At 43.9% G+C, this 25,576-nt stretch overlaps 1 protein-coding gene across 3 annotated transcripts in view; it reads right to left on the bottom strand.

Moving 5' to 3' along the window:
* Positions 1-10,025: 10,025 nt before the first annotated feature.
* Positions 10,026-25,576, bottom strand: part of LOC142584603 (uncharacterized) — a 229,822-nt gene continuing 214,271 nt past the window's right edge. For 2 of the 3 annotated variants that reach the window (XM_075694734.1, XM_075694735.1), the window contains one exon: positions 10,026-10,700. In XM_075694734.1, coding sequence (XP_075550849.1) covers positions 10,465-10,700 — 236 coding nt within the window. In that variant the 3' untranslated portion in view covers positions 10,026-10,464. The remainder of the gene's footprint in view (positions 10,701-25,576) is intronic. The other variant, XM_075694736.1, reaches the window with a different exon arrangement.

The following is a 25,576-nucleotide window of genomic DNA, read 5'->3' as shown; positions in this document are numbered from 1 at the left end:
GGTCTGATGATGCACAACGTAGCTTCAATCAGTTGAAAGCTCGCCTTACATGTTCCCCTGTCATTAAGATTTTCAACCCTGAATTGCCTGTGGTAGTCACGACTGATGCATCTGATGTTGGTGTTGGTGCTGTGTTACAGCAACCGTATGGTTCTAAGCTAGAAACTGTAGCTTTTGCATCTAGAACTTTGTCTGTAGCTGAACGAAAGTATTCTGTAGGAGAGCGTGAAGCGCTAGCATGTCTATTCGCATGTGAAAAATGGCATGTTTACCTCTGTGGTAGACGGTTCACTCTTCGAACTGACCATCAAGCAGTAGTTGCATTACTGTCCGCTGGCGACTCAGGTCGTCGACCTCTTCGCATTTCAAGATGGTCAGCCAGGCTCCTGTATTACAACTTTCAGATTGAATATTGCAAAGGATCAGAAAACCTAGTCGCTGATGCCTTGTCTAGACTTCCAGTAAAGGATTCACAGAATGAAGTTCAGGAGGAAGAAACAGTATCCTTAGTCACATTAGTCGTTGACAAGGAAACAGTGCAACTTGCAACGAGTACAGATGAGACGCTTCAGAAGGTCAGTGAATGCCTAGCAGAAGGTTGGCCTTCTAAGAAAAACATAGACAATGCTTTAATAGCTTACTTTCATGTAAATGAAGAATTGTCCTTTGTAGACGGATTACTCATGCGTGGTGATCGTGTGGTAATACCCAGTGTCCTAATACCTACATTTCTACAGCTGGCACATGAAAATCATCAGGGCATAGTACGTATTAAGCAGCTTCTTCGTGAACGCTATTGGTGGCCCCAGATGGATAGCAGTCTTGAACAGTATGTAAAGCATTGTCATGTATATAAGCTGGCAGACAAGTCTGCAAAGCCTCATGTAGCTCCATTATAACCAGTCGAATGGCCGAACGGGCCTTGGCAGAAATTGGGAATGGACATCATTGGCCCATTAAACACGTCCTACCCTAGGTATCTAGTCACCCTTGCTGATTACTACTCAAAGTGGCCAGAAGTACTTGGTACTAATTCCATCTCCACAGATGATGTCATTAAGCTTCTTGATTGGGCTTTCAGCCGTGAAGGGTTGCCAGACTCTATAGTTACAGACAATGGTCCACAGGTTGTCTCAAAACAATTCCAAGATTACCTAAAGGAAAAAGGAATCGCTCATTTTTTCTCCTCCAACTATTATCCTCAGGGAAATGGTCAAATAGAAAGGTTCAACCGAGTCATTAAGGAACACCTGCAGGTAGCCAGGCTTGAAGGTCGAGATGCTTCGAAAAGCATTTCAGAATTCTTGGGTTCTTATAGGATTACACCACATGCTACAACGGGTCTCTCCCCAGCTTTCCTACTTCATGGTCGTCAACCTCGTTCAAAGATAGATATTAGCAACTTCAGGTTGCATAAGCACATAACGGTTCAGGACAGTTTTCTTCCACAAGTTCGCGAGAGAGTCTCGCAGAAACAGCGGCAAACTAAACAGTATGTAGACAAACGTAGAGGTGCTCAGGCAACTCGAATCAAGGTGGGAGACACCGTCAAAGTAAAACTTGCCAAGAAAGGATTTTTTAAGTACAGTATGCCTCGTACAGTAAGGGCCCAGGTAGGACCATCCTCTTTTGTACTCAGTGATGGGAAGACGTGGAATGCGTCTAAGTTAACCACAATAGTAGATAATTCAAAACATAGTACATTGTCCACAACTGATAAAGATTTTTTGTACTCGTATTCAAACCTGGATAGTCATTCCGATGACTCGTCTGGCGTGACATCGTCCTTTCATAGGCATCACTTAAGTAGTGCATCTGACGGTATCGCTTCCGAGTCTACACAGTCAGCAATCGTTTCTGATTCCGTGGGGGAATCGGTAGCATCCCAGGACTTGTTGGGACTTCGAGAGGAGCTTCCTGGGCAACCCTCTCCAGCTTTGAGCGACAACCACATTCAATTTTCCAACCAGGGGGAAGGAAATAGTAGTGGGACGACTGAGTCTTTAAAGTCGACCGAAACGCGTCGCAACCCCCAAAGTTCTTCTGAGGTACGCACGCGTCCTCATCGTGTCAAAAAACGGCCTCCGTGGCTTGACGATTATGTTTCTTGAATGTAGAGCGTTTTGCCGTCTTCGAAATGCCACGGCTAGGGGCCTCGCTGTGACATTTAGGAGGCAGTTCACATTTTTCGTTCACACAGGTAAAATGTGTTCCTTGTTGCGGTGCAGTGAGTTTTGTGCCGTGTTCCTTGTTGGACTTTGTTTGAGTGACTGCCTGTGTTTTGGTGCACAAGACTGGTGCGCGTGTGTGTGAACTTGGGCGGGGACGGATTGAATTTGTTGTGGACTTAAGTGCGTGCTTTGTGTGCGACTGGTGCGCGTGTGTGAACGTGGGGGGGAACGAACTGAAATTGCCTTTGGAATTAAGTGCGCGTCCTGTGTGCGCGTTTCACTGTATGCTTACTTTGTTTCCAGGGGGGATGATGTAGTATAGTGTCGCCCCCTGTCAGATCTCTGTGTTATCGTACATGTACGTTTTATAGTTGTTTAGCTAGATGGCGCACCCCCCTTCTGTCATGTGACGAGCTTGGGCCAATCTGGAGGTGTCATCTGGCGTGTGAAGCCTTTATTAGTAATAAACGGCCGCGGGTCGGCTGAGTCTTCGTTCCGGTTTTCATCAGGAGCAGTTAGCTCTGAGTCTCCTTCACTGCGCCGGCGCTCGCCGCGCGTTCGCTGGCCGGGGGCCCCCACTTTCCTGCCGCTGCCAACACAACATCGAGGTGGTGCATGTGCTTCTTATGAAGCCATACATTTCCTCATGACCTCAACTTTGCACCGTCTGTGCACAGCCTTCGGACGTTGGTGCATCGGAACGATGCCTCTTTTTTCAAAGGGGGGGGGGGCAAATGCCACATCCTATATGGTCGCCGCGGGTATGTGCCAGGCGATAAGAACGACGCTGAAGTAGCGCGCGAGTGAAAAAAACAGAGACGACGACGACGTCGCGTTGACTGCTCTGATAAAGTGCTTCCATACGTCCTCTACGCCGGCTTTCCCATCTTCTCTAGGCTGCGACAATATTCCACTTTCGGTTGAACTAGTGACCGGTAGGTAAGTAGTTTAACCGGTTTGGCTTCGAGTGCATTGGTGAGATACTTTTGGTGCAGATTAGATATGGTGGATGCGTATTGCAGTTTCAGTCGGACTATTGACTGGTAGGCCAGTAGTTTAACCGGTTTGGTTTTGAGCGCATTGGTGAGATACGCTTCGTGCACATTCCATATGGCGGATGCATATTCCAATTTTGGTTCGACTATTGAATGGTAGGCCAGTAGCTTAACCGGTTTGGTTTTGAGCACATTGGTGAGATACGCTTGGTGCACATCCCATATGGCGGATGCATATTCCAGTTTCAGTCGGACTATTGACTGGTAGGTCAGTAGCTTAACCGGTTTGGTTTTGAGCGGATTGGTGAGATACGCTTGGTGCACATTCCACATCATCATCATCATCAACATCATCATCAGCAGCAGCCTGGTTACGCCCACTGCAGGGCAAAGGCCTCTCCCATACTTCTTCAACAACCCCGGTCATGTACTAATTGTGGCCATGCCATGCCTGGAAACTTCTTAATCTCATCCGCCCACCTAACTTTCTGCCGCCCCCTGCTACGCTTCCCTTCCCTTGGGATGCAGTCCGTAACCCTTAATGACCATCGGTTATTTTCCCTCCTCATTACATTTTCCTGCGCATGCCCATTTCTTTTTCTTGATTTCAACTAAGATGTCATTAACTCGCGTTTGTTCCCTCACCCAATCTGCTCTTTTCTTATCCCTTAACGTTACACCTATCATTCTTCTTTCCATAGCTCGTTGCGTCGTCCTCAATTTGAGTAGAACCCTTTTCGTAAGCCTCCAGGTTTCTGCCCCGTAGGTGAGTACTGGTAAGACACAGCTATTATATACTTTTCTCTTGAGGGATAATGGCAACCTGCTGTTCATGATCTGAGAATGCCTGCCAAACGCACCCCAGCCCATTCTTATTCTTCTGATTTACTTATTTATTGTACCCTCAAGGCATACAAGCATTATAGAGGGGAGGGGGTCAATCATTCAACATAAATACAGTTATTTGCACATACACAATTAAAAAATTTCAAAATATGAGAACGAATGTAATTTCTAATAACGAAAATTCACACTGTCATGCAAGGCTTGTACAATGATTACGACAAGAGTATACCATTGCAACCGATTGAGACACTAAAAGATGAAGTTTCCAACCAACATAGAGAAGAAAAAAAATGTTGGAATGCGTTAAATTCCGGTGGAAAGAGCTTCACGAAAATGGTCACAGTTGGTAATGTTAACTAATGAGGCGGGAAGATTGTTCCAGTCGAGGCTGGTTTTGGGCAGGAAAGAGTGCGAGTATGTTGCAGTGTTTTGGTGAGGGACATGGACTTTATGGTTGTGATCAAGTCGAGATGATACAAAATTAGGCGGTTTAATCAGACGGGTCCTAAGAACATGATTATGATGATATATCTTATGAAACAATGCAAGTCGAGATAGTTTCCGTCTATTTTCAAGCGGGGGCAGATTAGGTATCGATTTCATGTTAGTTACGCTGGAAGTTCGATGATAGTTACTTAGGATAAAACGTGCGAGCGATTCTGCATTGCCTCCAAGTTATTGGTAAGAGTTGCAAGGCCAGGGTCCCAGATTGACGATGCATATTCGAGATTAGATCGGACATAAGTGATATATAACTGTCGCTTGAGTGATGAAGGTGCGAGAGAGGTTTCTTTTCGGGTAACCAAGCATGCGATTGGCCTTTGATGTTACGTGTTCGATGTGGTACTTCCATGAAAGGTCATTAGTAATATGTACACCGAGGTATTTATAGGTAGTTACGGATTCTAACGCCGTGCTGTGAAGAAGATAGTTTGGGCAAGGCATGTTATTACGCGATACTCTCATTGATTTACATTTAAGAATGTTAAGCTTCATTTTCCACGTTTGACACCAAGCAGAAATATTATTTAGGTCACTTTGAAGGATAATTGTGTCAGTGTAATTAGAAATGTTGCGGTAGATAACACAATCATCAGCAAAAAGACAGACAGAAGAAGCGATGCTAGTAGGTAAATCATTAATATAAATCAAAAATAGTAATGGGCCTAAAACTGAACCCTGTGGCACTCCGGAGGAATCAAGTGCCTCCATGGAATCGGTTCCATTCACCGTGACGAATTGAGTCTGGTTAGAAAGAAAGTCGCGTATCCAGTGCAGTACTAAAGGGTCAATGTTTAGGTTGGTTAGTTTTAGTATAAGGAGCTCATGGTTTACACTATCAAAGGCTTTCGCAAAATCCAAGTATATGCAATCAGTGATGAGGCCGACGTCACGGAACGCGTGAAGGTCATTAGTAAATGTTAGTAGCTATGTTTCACAGGAAAAATGTTTACGAAAACCATGCTGGGATGGATGAAAAAAGTTATTCGACTCCAAGAAGTTAACTAAGTGGGTAAATATGACATGCTCTAATATTTTGCAGGGAACAGATGTTAGTGATATCGCACGATAATCGCTTGGGTTGTGTGCGTCACCAGACTTGTAGAAAGGCACGACCTTGGCTACTTTCAATCCTTGGGCAAGCATCCATCGTTGAGCGATTTGGTGAAAATGTAATTCAGAATGATAGAGCTGTACTCATTAGTGTTTTGCAAGAATTTAGCGTTGATGCCATCCCGACCACATGAAGATGATCGTTTTAGTCTGTTAATAATAGCACGAATGCCGGCTGGGTCAAGCATGATGGGATCCATTGCTGTAAGATGTGCTCTCGGATACGAAGGAAAAGCGAATATTGGGTCCCAGAACAAGTTTGTAAAGGTGTCATTAAAGATTGAGGCGCAAAGATGCTTCGGAACTGGTTCACGATTGTTATTGAGAGATACGTCGTTGTTATTGCTGCTTTTCATTGTATTCCAAAAGCGTTTAGGGTTAGTTTTGAGTAAGGACGGAAGTGTTGAATGGAAAAAGGTAAATTTCACCGTTTTCAGTGCCTCTGAATATGCCGTAGAAGCAGCTTTGTATACAGCCCATCTCTCTGGGTTAGGCGATTTTTTCGCACTACGAAACAGCCTGCTTTTTTGTTCGATAACCGCTTGAGATATCTGTTGTACCAGGGAGCGTTAGTGTTGTCGTAAACAGCTCGTAAAGGAATAAATTTGTTAGTTAGATCAACTACTTTTGTTCTAAAAGAATTCCAAAGTTCTTCGACGGACTGCTCATTGTAGGTTGAAATTAAGTTGTCAAGGAAGGAGGAAAGTTCAATGTTAATAGCATCGTAATTGCCACAGTTGTAGTCCCGTATTTGTTTGAGCCGTTCTTGTGCACGTGTAGATGGAATAGACAATGTAAAATGAAGAACATCATGGTCACTTAATCCAGGCACATGAGTAACGAGTGACGTCATATCAGGAGCAGATGTGAGGACGAGATCGAGTAAGGACGAAGTAGTGGGTGTTACACGTGTCGGTAACTGAACAATCTGTGATAGGTGAAAATCAGTACATGTGTTAAGAAATTTGACCGCGTCCACGCATGTTAGTTCTGAAAAGGGACCCAACTGGGACCATCTGATCGTGGGAAAGTTAAAGTCACCTAGAATAAAAAGTGGTACACCAGGGAAGAGCACAACAATCTGGTTTAAACAATCATGAAAATCTGCACAAAAAGTGTGACCCGAGGTAGGGGGACGGTAGCAAGCACCGAAGATCAGTTTTTTAAAATTAAGAGTAATACAACACCACACTATTTCTATATTGCTAATAATATGAATAGGATAAGATTCAACGTTTTCAATAATGGCAATGACAACACCTCCACCCATTCTATCAGTGCGGTCACGACGATAAACATTAAATTTTTTGTTACACTGAAATAACTCCGAATCAGATATACGGCTAGAAAGCCAGGTTTCCGTTAGTACGACAAGATCATCATTACAGTCATTAATTAACGCATTTAAGTTATCTTTTTTGGGGTAGAAACTACGTATATTAGTAAATAGTACAGACGCACCAACTGTCGGGTCACCTCCCCTCATCCTGTCCTAGCCATTGCCAGAGTACACTTTACCCGACCGAGTTGATTTTAAGGACGGCTTTTCAGCCCTGGGTGCATTAGGACTAGAACTCTGTTCATGCACCTTGTCTTCGACAGAGTTATAGATGTAACATTTATTATCAATGAGAAGTTTGTTGTGGCGCAGTTTGAACTTCATGTTAAGTGCCTTGCCGAATTCCAGTAGTTTTTTACGAGCCAATCGCGTCGCAGGTGAAAAGTCTTCACTTATGCTAACCTCGTCATCTTTGAGCAAGGTTCGTTTAGAAAGAACAACCTCCTTGGTTTTGGACGCACAAAACTTGACAATTATTGGTCTATTTTTTCCCGTGTAAAACGACCGATTCGGTGGACACGCGCTATTTGGTATGCTTATAAGCACATCTCCAGCTTGTCAGAAGCAAACGTAACAATTTTTTCTTCGGACTGACTCTTTGTCTCTGACGCGTCATCGGCTATTCCAAAGAATAATAAATTATCACGTCGCAACCGATCTTCTGCGTCGTCTAATCGCGAATGGGCCGCGAAGGAGTCATCTTGCACACGCCGAAGTTCCCGGCGCGTGGCTGTCATTTCTTGCTCCCAGTTTTCAAACACAGCAGTTTGCTCTTCGACTGCATCTAGGCGCTCCTTTATTTCCACAATTGCACCAGAAAACGACTCCTGCGCTGTCTTAAGCTCAGCAATTGCCTGCGCCATGCTAGTTTGATTGGCTTCTATGCGTATACATCGTTCATTATGTGATTATGCGGATTCACATTCCACATGGCGGATGCATATTCCAATTTCAGTCGGACTGTTGACTGGTAGGCCAGTAGCGTAACCGGTTTGGCTTCTAGTGCATTGATGAGATATGTTTGGTGCAGGTTCCATATGACGGATGCATATTCTAATTTCGATCGGACGATTGACTGGTAGGCCAGTCGTAACTCGTTTGACTTCGAGAGCATTGATGAGAAACGTTTGACGTTTGGTGCGGATTCCATATGGAGGATGCATGTTCCAGTTTCTGTCGGACTATTGACTAGTAGACCAGTAATCTAACTGGTTTGGGCACATGTGTTAGATGACGCCCCAGAAAACAGAGTGACTTGCTAGCAGAAGAAATGGTGTTAGTGAGGTGTTTGCGCCAGGATAAGTCGTTAGATATAGAGACACCTAGGTACTTGTACGGCTGCGCAGCACACACAGGAATGTTATTGTGTATTTGTAAGGAAATCAATCGCGCCGACGAGAGGGTACCATTAATTTGCATTTCTTAGGATTAAGTTTTATTAACCAAGGGTCGCACCATTGCTGTGAACAGTTAATGTTCTCCTGAAGAAAGTCTCGATTAGTTGTGATAGAAATTGTTCGATAAATGACGCAGCCGGCTGCTAACAACCGAAGTTTTCACGAGACTTGAAAGGGTAAGTCGTTATTATATACATCAAGAATAGTTGGGGCCCCAGAACTCATCCTGCCAGTACACTGGAAGTCACTGAGTAAGGGGTTAGATGCGCGGTTGGTAATGAACTAAGATTTGTGAGGAACGCTTCGGTCCACCGTAAGATCGCGGGCTTAAGGTTCACTAGAGAGTTTTAGTAACAGACGTTGGTGTGGTACCTTGTCGAACGTTTTTGCAATATCTAAAAATATCGTGTCGATTTGGAGGTTAGAATATAAGTTGGTGTTAATATCATGCAGGCAGATGGCCAGTTGTGTTTCGCAGGAAAAAACTTTTGCTTAACCGATGATGCGAAGAAGGAAAGTATTTATTCAGGTAAAGAAATTTCATGTTTTCTGTGTACATGACGTGTTGCGTGAGCTTACGGGGCACACTACTTAATGATATGGGGCGATAATTAAGTGGGCAATTCATGTCACCTGTTTTGTGAATGGTAACAAGCTTTCCCACTTTCCAGTCAATATTTCCAGTTCGGTGTGACTGCGAGAACGACAGACATAGGAACGCCTTGGGGACATGTTCATTATTCTTTGACAGTTTCGAATTATTGTTATCCACACCGGCTGACGATGTGAGTTTAACGCTATCAATTAACAATGAAATAGCATCTGTGAAAAAGGTAATGGTTGGCATAGCACTTGTTGTATTAGTACGTGAGTAAAGAGGGTGAGTTGTAGGTTCTGCTGTAAATACAGATGCAAAGGTTGAATTAAAAATGTTCTCACATTCGACATCGCCGGCTGTCGGCGAAAGTGCAATAACACTGACTTATTTACAAAAACGAGAACAGGCATATGAAACCCGCAGCCGATATCCTTGGAAACTTAGCACATAGTGAACGAATAGTCTGCACACATTAGGATATAGATTGCCTCGCTATCTTAATAATTTATCCCAAGTAAACATTTGTCTTCCAGAAGCATGATTTCAAGGGCTACTTAGACAATTTATTAAATCTAGATCCAGCCTAAGAAAAGGTTGTCTTGTAAAAAAAAGGAAGAAAAATTGTTTTCATACTGCCAACGTTTTGTGTCCTCTCACAGGCGTTTTTTTTTTTCGTTGTGTGCAAAATTATGCATTGTATACATAAGCATTGTGTATTTTGATTTGTGAGCGCTGAATCCAAACTTTCTTGTATAAACGCTTCCATTGATTGACCGAAACACGGTTAACAGTTGCATAGTGACCGCTAGCACGTAAACGCCGCAGTTTGCTCCCGGCTGCCGCCGTCATGTACACTTGGATGACAAAATAAAACAACCTCCAACCCGACTCCGCCTCCCCTTAAATAAAAGAATGAAGAATAGAACTGCGCACAGCAGCGGACGCTATTTGTCCCTGCATGCTCCGCCACCCAACATTTGTGTCGTGCTGAGGGCAACGTTAACAGGGCAGCACAGATAGACTCGGAGGATGTGCACTTAGAAAGAACGTGTCCGCTTATGCATCCCGGTTCCGGAAGGCGTTTTATTGATGCGAGAGGATGCATGGGAAAATACGTAAATCTGTGATCGTTCGCTCGGACTTTCTGCGGTGCAGCTAAACTCACAAAAGAAAACGGACGCTTGGAGCCTCAGAAGATGAACGTGTCCTTGACACGGCACTTTTTTCCTCTTTTAGGTAGCGCCTACTCAGGCTAGCTCGTGTACCGTAGGCGTCGATGAAACGCTGCTTGTTCTGAGAGGCTCACAACTGTTCTCCAAACCATGTCTACTTTCCTGCGAGTGCCCCTCCGCCTTCTCGTTGTAATAATCTACCAGGCACAGTCAGCGCACGAGTGCAGAAGCGCCACCTTTGAAGCAGACGACGCGTCGCGTGGTTGTGTTGTGCACCCAACCCCTGCGGAATCATGTAGGTCGCTGCGCCCTCGGCCTGTCCGGGAAGGGGATCACCAGAAGGGGCTCAGGCTATTGTCTTGGTCCCCGTGGTCGCACTGTGTGCCGCAGGCGAGCGCGTCGCAGTCCACGTGCGTCAGGTGGCGGCCGGCCAAGGGCGGCGGCGCGTTGCACCACCCGTCCAGGTGCCGGTAGTCGGCGGGCGAGCGCTGGCAGTCCCTGCTAAGGCACTGACGGGGCACCAGCCGCGCCAGCCAGCACATCCGCCGGTCGCACACCACCGGGTTGCCTGCGACACGTAGGGACACCGTTCAGCGCAGAGGCCAACACAGAAACCCACTTGTGTGATGGTTCCAAAATGCGCAAATCATTGCATTAGTGCTGCTTGAAGCTAGGATGCAGCAACGTTTTAAAAGCATTGGAAAGCGAGCTGCGCTAAAGATGGGACTAAGAAGACGCAAGACGGTCCGCTTATTGGTTTTTTAAGTCAAGGAACGAGTAGCTCGCTGATGTTCGTCATTTTAAAAAGAATTAAGCGTCAAAGTGAGGCATGAGATTATCTCGTCACGCAGCGGAGAGCGGCTGTCCTTGCCGAACAAAGCGCCACTGTTTGCAGCACCTATACGACGTCTACACCCCACGAGAGTTCTATTCCACGATTTCTCTTAACAGCAATATTAAAAGGTATTTGATATCGATGAGCTTCCCGGTTGGCGCTTTTTTGCTCAATCAAGTTATTGGTTGTACAGCTAATTTTACCAACATTATTGAGCCGTAAGAACAATTACATTGACCACTTTGCTGGGAGTGATATAGAAGCTGACAAACAATGCGATCGTGCTTGTACGATCCCATGCCTGCAGGCAGCGCAAACTCTGACACGGGCGCAGCAACAATGCTCGAGCTCCTTTGTTGGTGTCAAGGTTGCGCAGCACCCCACACGGTGTGAAGTCTACACGTAAGCCTACGTCGACACATGCTGCATGCATACACGAAACTGAAACATGAAAGTGCTGTTATATTTACTTTCATTATAGAAGAGACTGAGGCAGTCTCGTGTGCCAGTTACAGGTTATCTCCCTCGCACGACAAAAAACGGCAATTTATATATAGCAGCGCATGCGAATAGTCAGTAAGCAAAGGAATTTTCTCGTAATAATAAACCCTAACTATAATACGACTTACATCAATGTTAGTAATAGACACCTAGGCGATGCCTGCTGATGTGATTTCCAAAGATAATGCGTTAAATTAAACGTTCCAATCAACAAGCTCTCCGATGGAGCTCTGAACTCCCCATAATTTAACGGTAGTCATACAAACGGCTGAATATAAAACATTTCGCAGTCCACAGCTTGCAGAAAATCGCATTTGTTCAGTCTTCGTATACCAATCTACGTCTAAGATTTTCCTTTTATTGACAAGCAGATAGAACCGTAGCGACACATACCCAGTAGCAGATATCAAGTGACCTAAGTTGGCGTGAAACAGGTTGATTGAAGAGAGGCCCATAGCCAGTCTTGCATACCAGGTCACCCAAGTTGGCATGAAAGAGGTACATTGAAGAGAGGCACATACCCAGCGACTGAGCATGTGTTGGCGGGCTAGTTGGTTAAGCATGATTTCAAAGACGGCGCCGAATAAAACAACACACGAAGAAGGGGGACACGAGACAGCACGTAGGCGTGCTGTCTCGTGTCCCCCTTCTTCGTGTGTTGTTTTATTCGGCGCCGTCTTTGAAATCATGCTTAACCAACTAGCCCGCCAGCACGTAGGCGTGCTGTCTCGTGTCCTAGGCCATATGTGACTCTGGGTATGTGCCTCTCTTCAATGAACGTCGTTCACGCCAACTTGGGTGGCCTGGTATGCAACGCTGGCTATGTGCCTCCCTTCAATCAACCTGTTTCACGCCAACATATGTCGCTTGATATGTGACGCTGGGTATGTGCCTCCCTTCAATGAACCTCTTTCGCGCCAACTTGGGTGGCCTGGTATGCAACGCTGGCTATGTGCCTCCCTTCAATCAACCTGTTTCACGCCGACATATGTCGCTTGATATGTGACGCTGGGTATGTGCCTCCCTTCAATGAACCTCTTTCGCGCCAACTTGGGTGGCCTGGTATGCAACGCTGGCTATGTGCCTCCCTTCAATCAACCGGTTTCACGCCAACGTATGTCGCTTGATATGTGACGCGGGGTATGTGCCTCTCTTCAATGAACCTCATTCACGCCAACTTGTGAGGCCTGGTATGCAACACTGGCAATGTGCCTCCCTTCAATCAACCTGTTCCACGCCAACATATGTCGCTTGATATGTGACGCTGGGTATGTGCCTCTCTTCAATGAACCTTTTTCGCGCAAACTTGGATGGCCTGGTATGCAACGCTGGCTATGTGCCTCCCTTCAATCAACCGGTTTCACGCCAACTTATGTCACTTGATATGTGACGCTGGGTATGTGCCTCTCTTCAATGAACCTCATTCACGCCAACTTGTGAGGCCTGGTATGCAACGCTGGCTATGTGCCTCCCTTCAATCAACCGGTTTCACGCCAACGTATGTCGCTTGATATGTGACGCTGGGTATGTGCCTCTCTTCAATGAACCTCATTCACGCCAACTTGTGAGGCCTGGTATGCAACACTGGCTATGTACCTCCCTTCAATCAACTTGTTTCACGCCAACTTATGTCACTTGATATGTGACGCTGGGTATGCGCCTCTCTTCAATGAATCTTTTTCGCGCCAACTTGGGTGGCCTGGTATGCAACACTGGCTATTTGCCTCCCTTCAATCAACCGCTTTCACGCCAACTTATGTCACTTGATATGTAACGCTGGGTATGTGCCTATCTTCAATGAACGTCAACAATATCAAAAATATTTGAAGGAGTAATTTACAATAGACTTGAATCCTTTTTTGATAAATAACAAATAATTACAAAGAGTCAATATGTGTTTCAAAAAAGTAGGTCAACGGAACAAGCTCTAATATATATCAAGGATAAGATAATCGATCATATGATAAGAAGAAACAGACTCTTGGGCTTTTTCTTGATCTTCAAAAAGCATTTGACTCCATACCATTCCAACCATTAATTCATAAATTGCCGAGGTATGGAGCGCGTGGAGTTGCACTTCAACTCTTCAAAAGTTACCTTGAAGATCGCTATGAATTCGTGCAAATTAATAGCACAATGTCTAAAAAGATAAAGTTAAACCAAGGAGTCCCCGAAGGGTCCATATTGGGGCCACTATTGTTGCTTGCTTATATAAATGATATTGTAGAAATTCCTGATTGCCCTGAACTTATTATGTACGCTGATGATACAAACGTTTCTTTTTCATCAGACAGTTGAAGATCACTTGAAATCAGTGTAAATAACTATTTAATGCATCTTTCAGAATGGCTAAAGCAAAATAAGCTACGCTTAAATGCCAAAACAACAACCTATATGATATTCCGACCTATAAAGAAGCCTACAAGCAAAATACGTGTCACATTTGAAGGAAATTGTATTACACACGCTAGGAAACAATAATTTTTTGGTGTGTGGTTTCAGGAGGAATTAAACTGGAACACACATGTAAATCACCTGATTACCGCATTAGCGCAAATAATTGGTTGTTTTCACAAAACATTACACTTAATGCCATTAAGGTTAAAACTAAATATGTACTATGTACTCTTTCATTCTACGGTAACTTATGGGATATTAGTCTGGGGAACAACATCGCAAAGAAATTACCATAGACTTTACTATGCAGAAGAAAATATTGCGCTGTTTCGAAAAGTACAGGGGAAAATTAGAAGACCTGCCAATTCCTCCACTGTTCATAAAACATTCCATGCTCAGAGTTGATCAGCTGCACTATATTAATTTGCTCCGAGTAATTCAACAAAATAAATTATATGAACAAAGCCGCATCGAAAAACCATACTACTGTTTACGAGAACAAAGGATATGAGTACCTAAAGTAAGAACTAATTACGGAAAACAAAGTGCTGCGTGCCAGACAGATCATGTTTTGAATATCCTTGCAGATACATTGAACATTAAAGTAGTAGTGCTGCATTTAAAAAACAAGCAAGGAACTTATTAATTGGACATGTGTTCAGTATCGGAATTAACCTGTGGATTTTTATGCCTCGACCAATGCTTAAATCATTCACGAATTAGTATTCTGAGTGTTTCCATGTATAGTGTAATTTCATTGCATCCTCATGCATTCTAAGTTTCTAATTTTCCGGAATTTATTTTGTGTAGCTATATATATTGGCGTGCGCGACCTCTTTTGTACGACTAAGATGTTATGTCAATTTTTCTCTTGTTTATGTTATTTGTTATATGTACTATTGCAAGTTGCTAGTTGTCCATTTTCCTGAAACTGATGTACTGATCCTTTCTTTTACTCTGTTGAAATCGAAGTGTGTGAGCTGCCACGAAATGCGGAGGGACAGAGATCTTTGTCAGATTTGATTGCCTTTAGCCCCTGCTTTGTATATCTTTGTATAACTTTCTATATTGCTTACTGTAAATAATAAAATCCTGTAAATAAAATACTTACAGTCATGCACGCTCAGTAGGCTTCAGAGTCTGCATATAAGCGCGCGTTTCACTGAATAAACGTTCCTTCGACACACCAGACCTGCAAACCACGTCGTGCCAGAATCGGCCGGTGACTGCGGCCGCTGTAAGCAGCCGGCGAAAGGCGAGCAAAGGCAGCGAGCATGGGTCCGAACGATGCACTACAGCATGCACAACGATGAACAGTGCGAGCGCCCCAGCACTACCGCCTCCGAGAGCCCCGGACACCAGATGAGACGTGGCGGCAGGAGTTAGTACTTGCTCTGCGAACCACTTCCGAATGTACCATCGCGTGTTGACCCGACACAGACACCACCGTTTGTCATCGCTCCCACCCAGCAACCCAGGTCACAGCTTTTCAAGCACTCGGTCACGTCATCATTCTACCATCTAACTTTTCTGCAAATAGAAGTGAGGCGTGTAGACAGGACACAAGAGTAGAGAAGTGGACAACACGAACACCGACTATCAACTGAAGGGAGCACTGAGGCGAAAAAAAAGAAAGAAGACACAAAACTCATCTGCGCATGCTCAGGAATGGTAACACCACGTGTCAATCGGGTACACGTGCCGGTCTACGTGAGAGATAACTGTTAAGGCACTTAATCTCTTCCTTATGTAAAGTAATCGAAGGCTGACTCACGCACGCACTTCCACCATTATAGATATGCCATGCCTCTACCATACGAAGCGTATCTTCATTTTTATGCCTGTACAATATCGCGCATTCATCTAACTCTGGTGTGCAGTTACAATCTCGGCAATCTAGCAAAATATTAGAAGGCGATCCACCGCTTAACAACCTTTTATGTTCCATTAGCCTCTGATTGATACACCGTCCCGTTTGCCCTACGTAGAACTGGCCACAGCTGAGGGGAATTTTATAAACCACACCCATACGAGAGTGAGTAAAACTGTTGTTCTTATTGTGCTTCACTGGACATATATCTGTTCGTTTTTTGCCTTTTACCCGCTCCTCTTTATTCTGTACGGCAGCGCATATCTTACCTAGCTTATTGGGAGCAGTGAAAGCAACATTAACATCATATCTACTAGCAACTTTTTTAAGCCTGTGCGACACTGAATGAATATACGGAATAGCCACTACTCATTTTTTTGCTATTACTGCTTTCTGTAATAACGTTCGTCCCTCTCGAAACCGACTTTTTTAGGCGCTCAGTCACAGTGGCAACCGCTACGCTAGGATAACCTGCTTCTAATAGGCGCCGGACCTGCGCATTAAAACTGGCGCTCATTTTGTGCAAGCAAGATCTTGTGAGGGAAGACTTAAGGCACGACATGGCAATTTGCTTTTTACTAATTTAGAATGCTTGGATAGAAAGTTTAGCAACGGCTTCGAAGATCTTGGGGAGTACTGCCAACAAACATGATTTTGATCGAAGATCAAGGAAATGTCAAGAAACTGAATCACGCGTCGCTGAGGAAATTCCTTAGTAAACTTTCATCCTCCCCCATGAAGTTTAAATTGTTCACTTACTGAGGTAGCAGCGGAATTGAATTCTTCCCTATTGCAGAAAATCAGGTAATCATCAACGTAACGAAATATCTTGATAACGCTATCACCTAATGCTCTCTCTAAGCAGTTGTCAAGCTTACTCAGGTAAATGTTGCTAAGAATAGGGGCAACCTTTGAGCCAATACAAATGCCTGATTTCTGCAGAAAAACGCCATCTCTCCACCCAATCAGCGTCGACTTCAAGTACATTGAAAGAATTTCTAGAACAAGTGTAAGAGTCGGCTTTTATTGACAGATGCGGTGTTTCCACGGGAGCTTTTCTAGAAATTCTTTCAATGTACTTGAAGTCGACGCTGGTTGGGTGGAGAGATTGCGTTTTTCTGCCGAAATCAGGCATTTGTATTGGCTCAAAGGTTGCCCCTATTCTTAGCAACATTTACCTATTTAAGGTTGACAACTGCTTAGGGAAAGCATTAGGTGATAGCGTTATCAAGATATTTCGTTACGTTGATGATTACCTAACTTTCTGCAATAGGGAGGAATTCGATTCCGCTGCTACCTCAGTAAGTGCGCAATTTAAACTTTATGGGGGAGGATTAAAGTTTACCAAGGAATTTCCTCAGCGACGCGTAATTCAGTTTCTTGACATTTCCTTGATCTTCGAACAAAATCATGTTTGTTGGCAGTACTCCCCAAGGTCTTCGAAGCCGTTGCTAAACTTTCTATCCAAGCATTCTAAATTAGTAAAAAACAAATTGCCATGTCGTGCCTTAAGTCTTCCCTCACCAGATCCTGCATGCACAAAATGAGCGCCAGTTTTAATGCGCAGGTCCGGCGCCTATTAGAAGCAGGTTATCCTAGTGTAGCGGTGGCCACTGTGGCTGAGCGCCTAAAGAAGTCGGTTTCGAGAGGGACGGACGTGATTACAGAAAGCAGTAATAGCAAAAAAATAGTAGTGGCTATTCCGTATATTCATTCAGTGTCGCACAGGCTTAAAAAAGTTGCTAGTAGATATGATGTTAATGCTGCTTTCACTGCTCCCAATAAGCTAGGTAAGATATGCGCTGCCGTACAGAATAAAGAGGAGCGGGTAAAAGGCAAAAAAAAAAAAAAAACGAACAGATATTTGTCCAGTAAAGCACAATAAGAACAACAGTTTTACTGACTGTCGTATTTGTGTGGTTTATAAAATTCCCCTTAGCGGTGCCCAGTTCTACGTAGGGAAAACGGGACGGTGTATCAATCAGAGGCTAATGGAACATAAAAGGTCGTTAACCGATGGAGCGCCTTCTAATCTTTCGCTGCATTGCCGAGATTATAACTGCACACCACAGTTATATGAATGCGCGATATTGCACAGGCATAAGAATGAAGATACGCGTCTTATGGTAGAGGCATGGAATATCTATAATGGTGGAAGTGCGTGCGTGAGTCAGCCTTCGATTACTTTACATAAGGAAGAGATTAAGTGCCTTAACAGTTATCTCTCACGTAGAACGGCACGTGTACCCGATTGGCACGTGGTGTTACCATTCCTGAGCATGCGCAGATGAGTTTTGTGTCTTCTTTCTTTTTTTCGCCTCAGTGCTCCCTTCAGTTGATAGTCGGCGTTCGCGTTGTCCACTTCTCTACTCTTGTGTCCTGTCTGCATGCCTCACTTCTATTTGCATAATGAATCCTTACCAACTAGCTCAGCTTTCTGTCGTTCTAACTTTTCTGCCGCCTTTATTCCGAGAATACCCCCGCGGGTCCTGCCTAAACCTTTCGTTAAACTGCGGATCCCTGGAATTACAAAAAGCAAACGTCATCCGTAGCATCCATTGGCCTCAAGCAACTTACCATGCTTCACATTTATGCAGAGTATGGAGGTACTGTGCACGTGTATACCGATGGCTCTGTAACATCGCATGCCTCTACTGCAGCCTTCGTCATTCCACATATGACTATTACACGGCGGTTTAAACTAAACCATAAATCAACATCAACTGCCGCAGAACTTGTTGTTATCCAGGAGGCACTTGGATTTCTCTCAGAGCCTCTTAGTGCGTGGACGATATTGTGCAATTCTAAGCCAGCTCTGTGTGCTCAGGCGGGGCCCAATTGTGTGCTCAGGCGGGGCCCATATTATTCAATGGCTATAAAAATTACAGAGCATCTCGACCATACATATAGAAATGACCACCATATCACCTTGCAGTGGATACCATCTCACTGCGGCGTAATGGGGAACGAATTGGCAGATGCTGAAGAAAAAACTGCTTTAGATAAAGCTTCTGAGGTACGAATCCCTTTCTCACCAACAGACCCAAACGCTCTACTTCGTTGCGTAATACGCAACCCTACGTTGGAGCCCTGGACCCAACCAGATTGACGACACAAGCGAGTGCATAAATGGTACCTAGCAATGAAATTTCCGTATGCCTCACAAGCTCAAAAGAAAGCAAACAAGCCCTGTGCACCGGATTCGCCTTGGTGTCGCATTCACCCAGCGTTATCGACAACTGATTGGTTGCAGTGATACTAGCCAAATTGTGAATACCGTTAGCTACCAGAAGCACTTGATCATATATATCGCGTTTGTCCCGTATACGCATACGGTCTCTTCCATTGCAAACGTCGATAAGAAGCCGCTGTCAGATGAGTTTATTTTAGGTCCAGGGCGAAATGCAAACAGCGAGGCCCTGATTACGCTATAGGCTGACTACAAGCCACTGGGCTGGAGGCACGGCTTTAGAGATGCCACAACGCTGTGAACTTCTACATACGCACCTCCTCCTCATATCGTCATCTTTCATCTGCCCTTTTTCTTCCTATCCCTTTTCCCTAGTGTAGAGTAGCAGGCCAGAGCAAGTTACAGCTCAGGCCTACCTCTCTGCCTTTCTGTAAATAAATTTATCTCTCTCTCTCTCCCGCTCATGCGTGCAAATTTTGTCCAAATATCTGTGCCCAGTTTTCACAAAGGCCACGTGGAAATAATTAGTTACCGCTTGACTGGCAAGCACTTTACGGGCTGCCTGTGCAGTAATGGGGCTATAGGAACAGGTTATCGACCGGTGTATCTAAGAAACCTCATTTGTAAGGTTATTGAACTAGCGTTCTTTACCACTATTATAAAACATTTATATTCGCACATTTCACTTAGCAACTAGCAGCCCGGCTTTCGCGTATGTTTTTCGTTTATTGTCACTAAGCTCACCGAGCATACACACGACCTGGTAAGTGCACTAGATAATTAATTTTAAGTTGATTGCGTGTTCTTGGATTGTAAAACCACAGTTGACGTTGTTTGCCATTCTCTTCTGCTGCAAAAGCTATTATGTTAAAATATTAAGAAAAAAATATATCGCACGGACAAAGTAATATCTAAGAACTCAACGAGCTGCAATCGATCGTGTGCATGTTTTCCCGTGATTCTGATGTATCCCCCGGTGTACCGCTAGGGTCCGTACTTGGTCCGCTTTTATTTTTTATAATGCTACGTGAACGAGGAGTGAAACAGTGAAGACTATTTGCAATGTATATTTACATAAACAACTGCATAGCTGGCCAGATCAGCCGACAGCTCGAGACTGATATCGTGTTGCATATTATTACACCATGAGGCACCTCATGCAGCAGTTGCATAGGCGGAAAGTTGCAATTTTCCGGGGTTTGGGGGTGCTGGAGCCCGACTAGCTTTCTGAACCCCGTATAATATATATATATATATATATATATATATATATATATATATATATATATATATATTCATATATATATATATTCGTTAATAACAGTTGCGCTTGAAGAAACTTCGTGTACCTGTAACAATTGTTCACTGAAGTGGCGGCCTTACATGAACATATGCAAGACTTCATAGAGGGAAACAGTTCAATTTCACAGCCTGAGCCCTCTGCCACCACCAAGAATCTGGCGTCTCTCGGTGGTGTAATCTTCCATCGTGACATTGGTTTATGCTCCGCCCTCACTAATATTGCTCCGCCTTTCCGGAGAAACTGCAGCATCTCTCTCCTTCCTGTGAGTCCGAGTGTAAGCGGTGCTGCGCATGACTGCTGTTGAAGCTGATATCGAGTGAATACGGCTTGTCGTCGTTTCGGTTATCGAGTGAATTATACAGGTTGTACCAGCTATCATGCACCAATACTTAAAGAAGGAGCAACTGCGTTATCCGAAGCAAACCTAGTCCATATCATTTTCAGCACAGTGGAGTCACCGAGAGTTAATTTTTCTTTACTGAGATTTAATTTCGTAATTATAATTAACTATCTAACTCGAGAAGTACTGTCGTAATTATGGAAGTATGAATGAGACATTTGTAGGTACCCCAAACGAGATCTAACTGCGGCGTTTTCAGCGACGTACTTATTGCGTACAATTTTATCTGACTGTTAAAGAAACACCACGAAAAATCGCATTCGGAATCGTGGCGTAGGAATCCCCAGCGAAGCACAAATATTCGTGAATGATCACGAGGGTCGCAACGTGGGCTTGTTGGCTATGCATCTTCAAGGGGTGCAGGCAGCGCGATTAAAAGACAAGAAGACACACAGGGACACACGCAGCGCTAGCTTCCAACAAGAAGTTCAGTGGTTAGCGCGTCCCTGTGTGTCTTCTTTTGTCCCGTATTTTAATCGCGTTGCTGTACACCGCGTGAATGAACATTTCTGTCCGACACTGAAGCAGGTTCTTGCACAGGCAAGTGCAAAAAAAAAAAAAAAACATGGGCGAATCAGGGCCAGTTTGTGTGGACGAAGAATGGAAAAATTTTCGCGCACAAGACACAGTCCACTCAAGTGGTGCGCATAGAAACAGATTCTGACCTCGTCAAGATTGCCTAGGGTGCTTATGGTTATAATTTGTGTTACCTTTTTGCTTGTAGAGGCGATGCTGTATAAAGAATTTTGTCTGCCATGTGAATTTAAACTTCCGGCGCAGTCGCAGGGCCTGTTCTCTGCTAGTCAAGTTCCGCCGCCACTAAGCTAGATGAGTTAAGCAGATTCTTTAACAAATTAAATTTCCTTTTCGACGTGATCATATTGACTGAAACGTGGTATCATGTAGGAAGCGACATGTTCAATATGATTGACTACAATCACTATTTTAGCCATCGAAGTGGCCGCCGTGGTGGCGGAGTGGCAATGCACGTAAAAAAAAAGCACGTGCTCTGCGACATAATCCCGGAATATACATGCAAGTGCTTTGCATAAAGAGCAATATCAACATGTACGTGGCGTTTTACCGCCCACCGTCTGGTGACGAGTATATTTTTGGAATTTATTGAGGAAATGTTGGAATACTCAACATTTCATCAGTATGACAGTCTAATAGGTGGCGACTTTAACATAAGCCTTCTCAAGGATAACTTGAGCTCCCGGAAATTCCTTGACAAACTTTACGCGCGTGGCTACAATGACGTGATTGCTACGCCGTCTTGTTTATCGTCAGACGCTGATGTACGCGCACGGCGTGCGCCGGCGTTAGTGACCACTTTATTGCTTTCCCTAAAACTAATGGAAATGAAATAACTTGCCATGATATCGCTAAACATAGATGTATGTCTAACAAAAATATGACCTCATTCCGCATGCGTATGCTGACGGAAGATTGACCTTCTGTTTATGATAAGCTAGACCGAAATGAGAGCTATCGTGAATTCTTATCTATATTCACTACTCATTACGACAAATCTTTTCCTTGCGTAAGCACCAAAGCTAACAGAAAAAGAAGAAAACCTTGTGTAGGGCGCGAGCATATCAAAATGATCAAGAAAAAAGTCGCCTTTTTAAGAAGTTTTTGCGCACATGCGATATTAAGAAATTTGAGGCCTTTAAAACTTACAGAAATAAACTAACTGCCGCACTGAAAAAGGCCTACTATAACCACATGTTTTCTGACATCTGTCAACGGCACCCAAACCAAGTTTGGAATGCCATCAATCAGGCACTGAACCGCAAAGCAGGTCTTTCACAGAAATAACTAATAAGCGGGAACAAACTTTCTGGTGTGCATTTAGCCGAGTACTTCACTTCGCTAAAGCATCGCTCATACTACTTACCACAATACTGATACAACTACAGATGAAGCAGAAGCAGTACGCACATTTCTTTCCCTAAAGGACAGTAAATCTGTCGATGTCGATGGATTTCAAGTAGAAGCGATTAGGCACGTAATTGACCTGCTTGCTCCCTGTCTAGCTTACGTGTTTGATCTAGTCTTGCAGTCGGTTGTTTCCCAAACCTCATGAAAATCTCAAAACTTTCTGTTATGTTTAAAAGGGGAGATATTAATGATGCTAATAATTACCGACCTATTTCAATAATACTTGTATTCTCTAAGGGATTAGAGAAAATAATATTCTGCCGCGTAAATAGCTCCTTTCACAAACAAAATATAATTTCAGAGTATCAGCATGGTTTTCAACGTGGTAAATCTACACAGACTGCGCTGTTAGCTCAAAAAGAATTGGTAATTAATAACATCGAAGAAAAAAGCTTACGCTGGCTGTTTTCACTGACTATAGCAAGGCCTTCCATACCCTAAACCATTACATTTTACTCGGGAAGTTAAGCGCTTATGGGGTACGTGTTGTAGCTAATTCATTGTTTAGTTCATATTTGTCTGAGGGGAAACAATGCGTCTCGATTGCTAACTGTTTTTCTTCGTCTAAAACCATTTCTTGTGGCATGCCTCAAGAAGCATTTTAGGACCAATGCTCTTCAATATCTGCCTAAATTATATCGTTAGGATGAACAACGACGCCTCATCCCAACATTGTGCGGATGATACTAGTATTTCTGTTTCTGGATATAATCCAACTGAAATTGTTGCCAGAACCCAAAGTGTACTTTCAGATACGCCGCATTGGGCCACTGCTAATGGCCTACGAATTAATGTGAAAAAAAGTTGTGTTTTTCAGGTACCGAGGCACGGAAGTCAACGTGAACCAATCCTTAACGCTTGAGGGAATACCCGTCGAAATAGTGGAGAAACATAAAGTTCTGGGTGTAGCTTTTTCTGCTCACATGACATTGACGCGTCATATTGAATAACTGACTAAACCATTATCGTGTGCTGCTGGTATTCTGTCACGATGTAGGCACTTTCTTCCAGAAAAAGCTAAACTTGAGATTTATCATGCTCTGTTTTCTTCCCATATACATTACTGCCAGTTAGTCTGGGGCACCAGAACCCTAAGTAACATAAAAACAATTCACCTATTGCAGAAAACAGAACTCGCGTATATTGCAAACATCCCGCGCAATAGTTCTACAGGTACATCGTTTACTCGCTATAATATAATCAGTGTGAAACGCATCTTCAATTTTCGTTTAATGTACGCTTATTATTCCGAAAGGAACCCTTCAGAGTGTTTATTAAAGGTTCATTGATTATAGGCACGCATTGCACTGATTCACGCAATCGCAGCGCCGGCAAGTGGCTAGTTCGCCGTTCCCGCACGACGGGTTTTTTGCAGTCTCGTATATTCACACTGCCGTCCCTACGTAATAAATATGAAGAGTAAGACGCCAACTTTTCTACGTTTACAAAGAAATGCATGAATTTTTTCTAACTCTTGTTTAATCTCCTTTATGATATACTGTCCTAACATGATCAAGAATGTTTGATTACTCTTAGAATCGCCTCTATTGTTTTCGTCATTTTATGATATGTGTTCCCGCAAACATTGAATAATTCAGCAACAATGTACAACCGTCCTGGAGTGCGTCTATATGTTGACCCTATTTGTTCTATTGTTCCGTTGTATTTGCACAACCTCTTTTTAATATATTGTTTAAACTGCATTATTTATTCTATTATTGTAATTATCGCTTTTCGCCGAAGGGACCCCCCAACTGTCGTCGGAAATAAAAATTTGACTAATTGATTGATTGGTTGATATGGAAAAATACCACCTCACAGCGCTTCCATCCGCACAACAAAGCAGCGCCCTCAAATAAGCTGATTGAAAGCAACTCATTTCCCTGTCGTAAGCCCGAAGAAACAGCGCATCACCTCGATAATGGCACGGAAGGAGCAGCAATAACAGCTTTCGCGGCTTTGCAGCTATTCCTTCCTCTCCTTTCTGCGTCGCGCTTATTATCCGTCTCTCAAAGCCGACTGATCACATTGATGAAAAAAGCCCCTCGATAACGTGCCGGAAGCGCCGCTCTCCCCACGCACGAAACGCGAATAGCGATGGAAAGGCCATAGAATGCTTCAAAATCACGGCTCTGTTCGCATGACATCGAAAGAGTGCGCGCGCAGCTATAGTTTGCGCCATAAGCCTGCCATCGGACCAAAGCCAAATTAAAGTGATGGTTTTATTTTTCATTAGAGCGTATACATGCTGCAAAATCAAGTTTGTGGCAAAAAGAACAACTAAAAATAAAATAAAAGCGAGATAAACAGACTGGAAAACGACTCACTTGTACAGAAAAGGCAAAACCGATGCGTTTAAGAAAGTGAAGGTACCACTCCTAAATGAGCCGAATTGGCAATCGGGTCGTCTGCACACACACACAAAAAAAAATTGGCAGTGGCTTAGCTCGGCTATGCCAGCATATACGTAGCAAAAGCTAAGGCATAGCATGGTTAGCCTTAGTTAATCTTGATTGCAAGTCCACGTTAGTCTGGTTGTCTAGCTATGTTGCGGCGTTTAGCGAGTCGTTTGGCGCGCTCTTCCTCTGTTTCCTGGGCGATTCGTTTCTTCTTCATCTCGTTCCTATGTCAATTCCAGGCCTCCTCCTGCTTATCAGGATTGTCGCCGTCCATACTGCCACCTCAACTGCGGCTGCGGCGCACGCGAGCTCTCCTTTTCAATCCTCGGACATGTCATCCTCGGACATGTCAATCATGAGGCATGCGACGCAGCTGGCAAAGCGAGTGGAGGCGAGTGCAACGACGAGGAACGTGGTGTGACGTCATGTGCCTCCTCGGAGAACCGCCACGGCGAAATTACAAGTTCGCGGCCACTAAAGCTGTCGCTTTGAAAATAGATAAAAAAAAGAGACCACGCAGAAGCTTTTCTCGGATTTATCAGAATATTACGTAAACATTTCGTAACACTGACGCAGTGTTTGGTGGTAGTATGTGTGATGTTATT

This window comes from Dermacentor variabilis, chromosome 6 (genome assembly GCF_050947875.1).
Source record: "Dermacentor variabilis isolate Ectoservices chromosome 6, ASM5094787v1, whole genome shotgun sequence".
NCBI lineage: Eukaryota > Metazoa > Arthropoda > Arachnida > Ixodida > Ixodidae > Dermacentor > Dermacentor variabilis.
The sequence above is the reverse complement of the archived record's forward strand: the minus strand, read 5'-3'. Positions and strand labels throughout refer to the sequence as shown.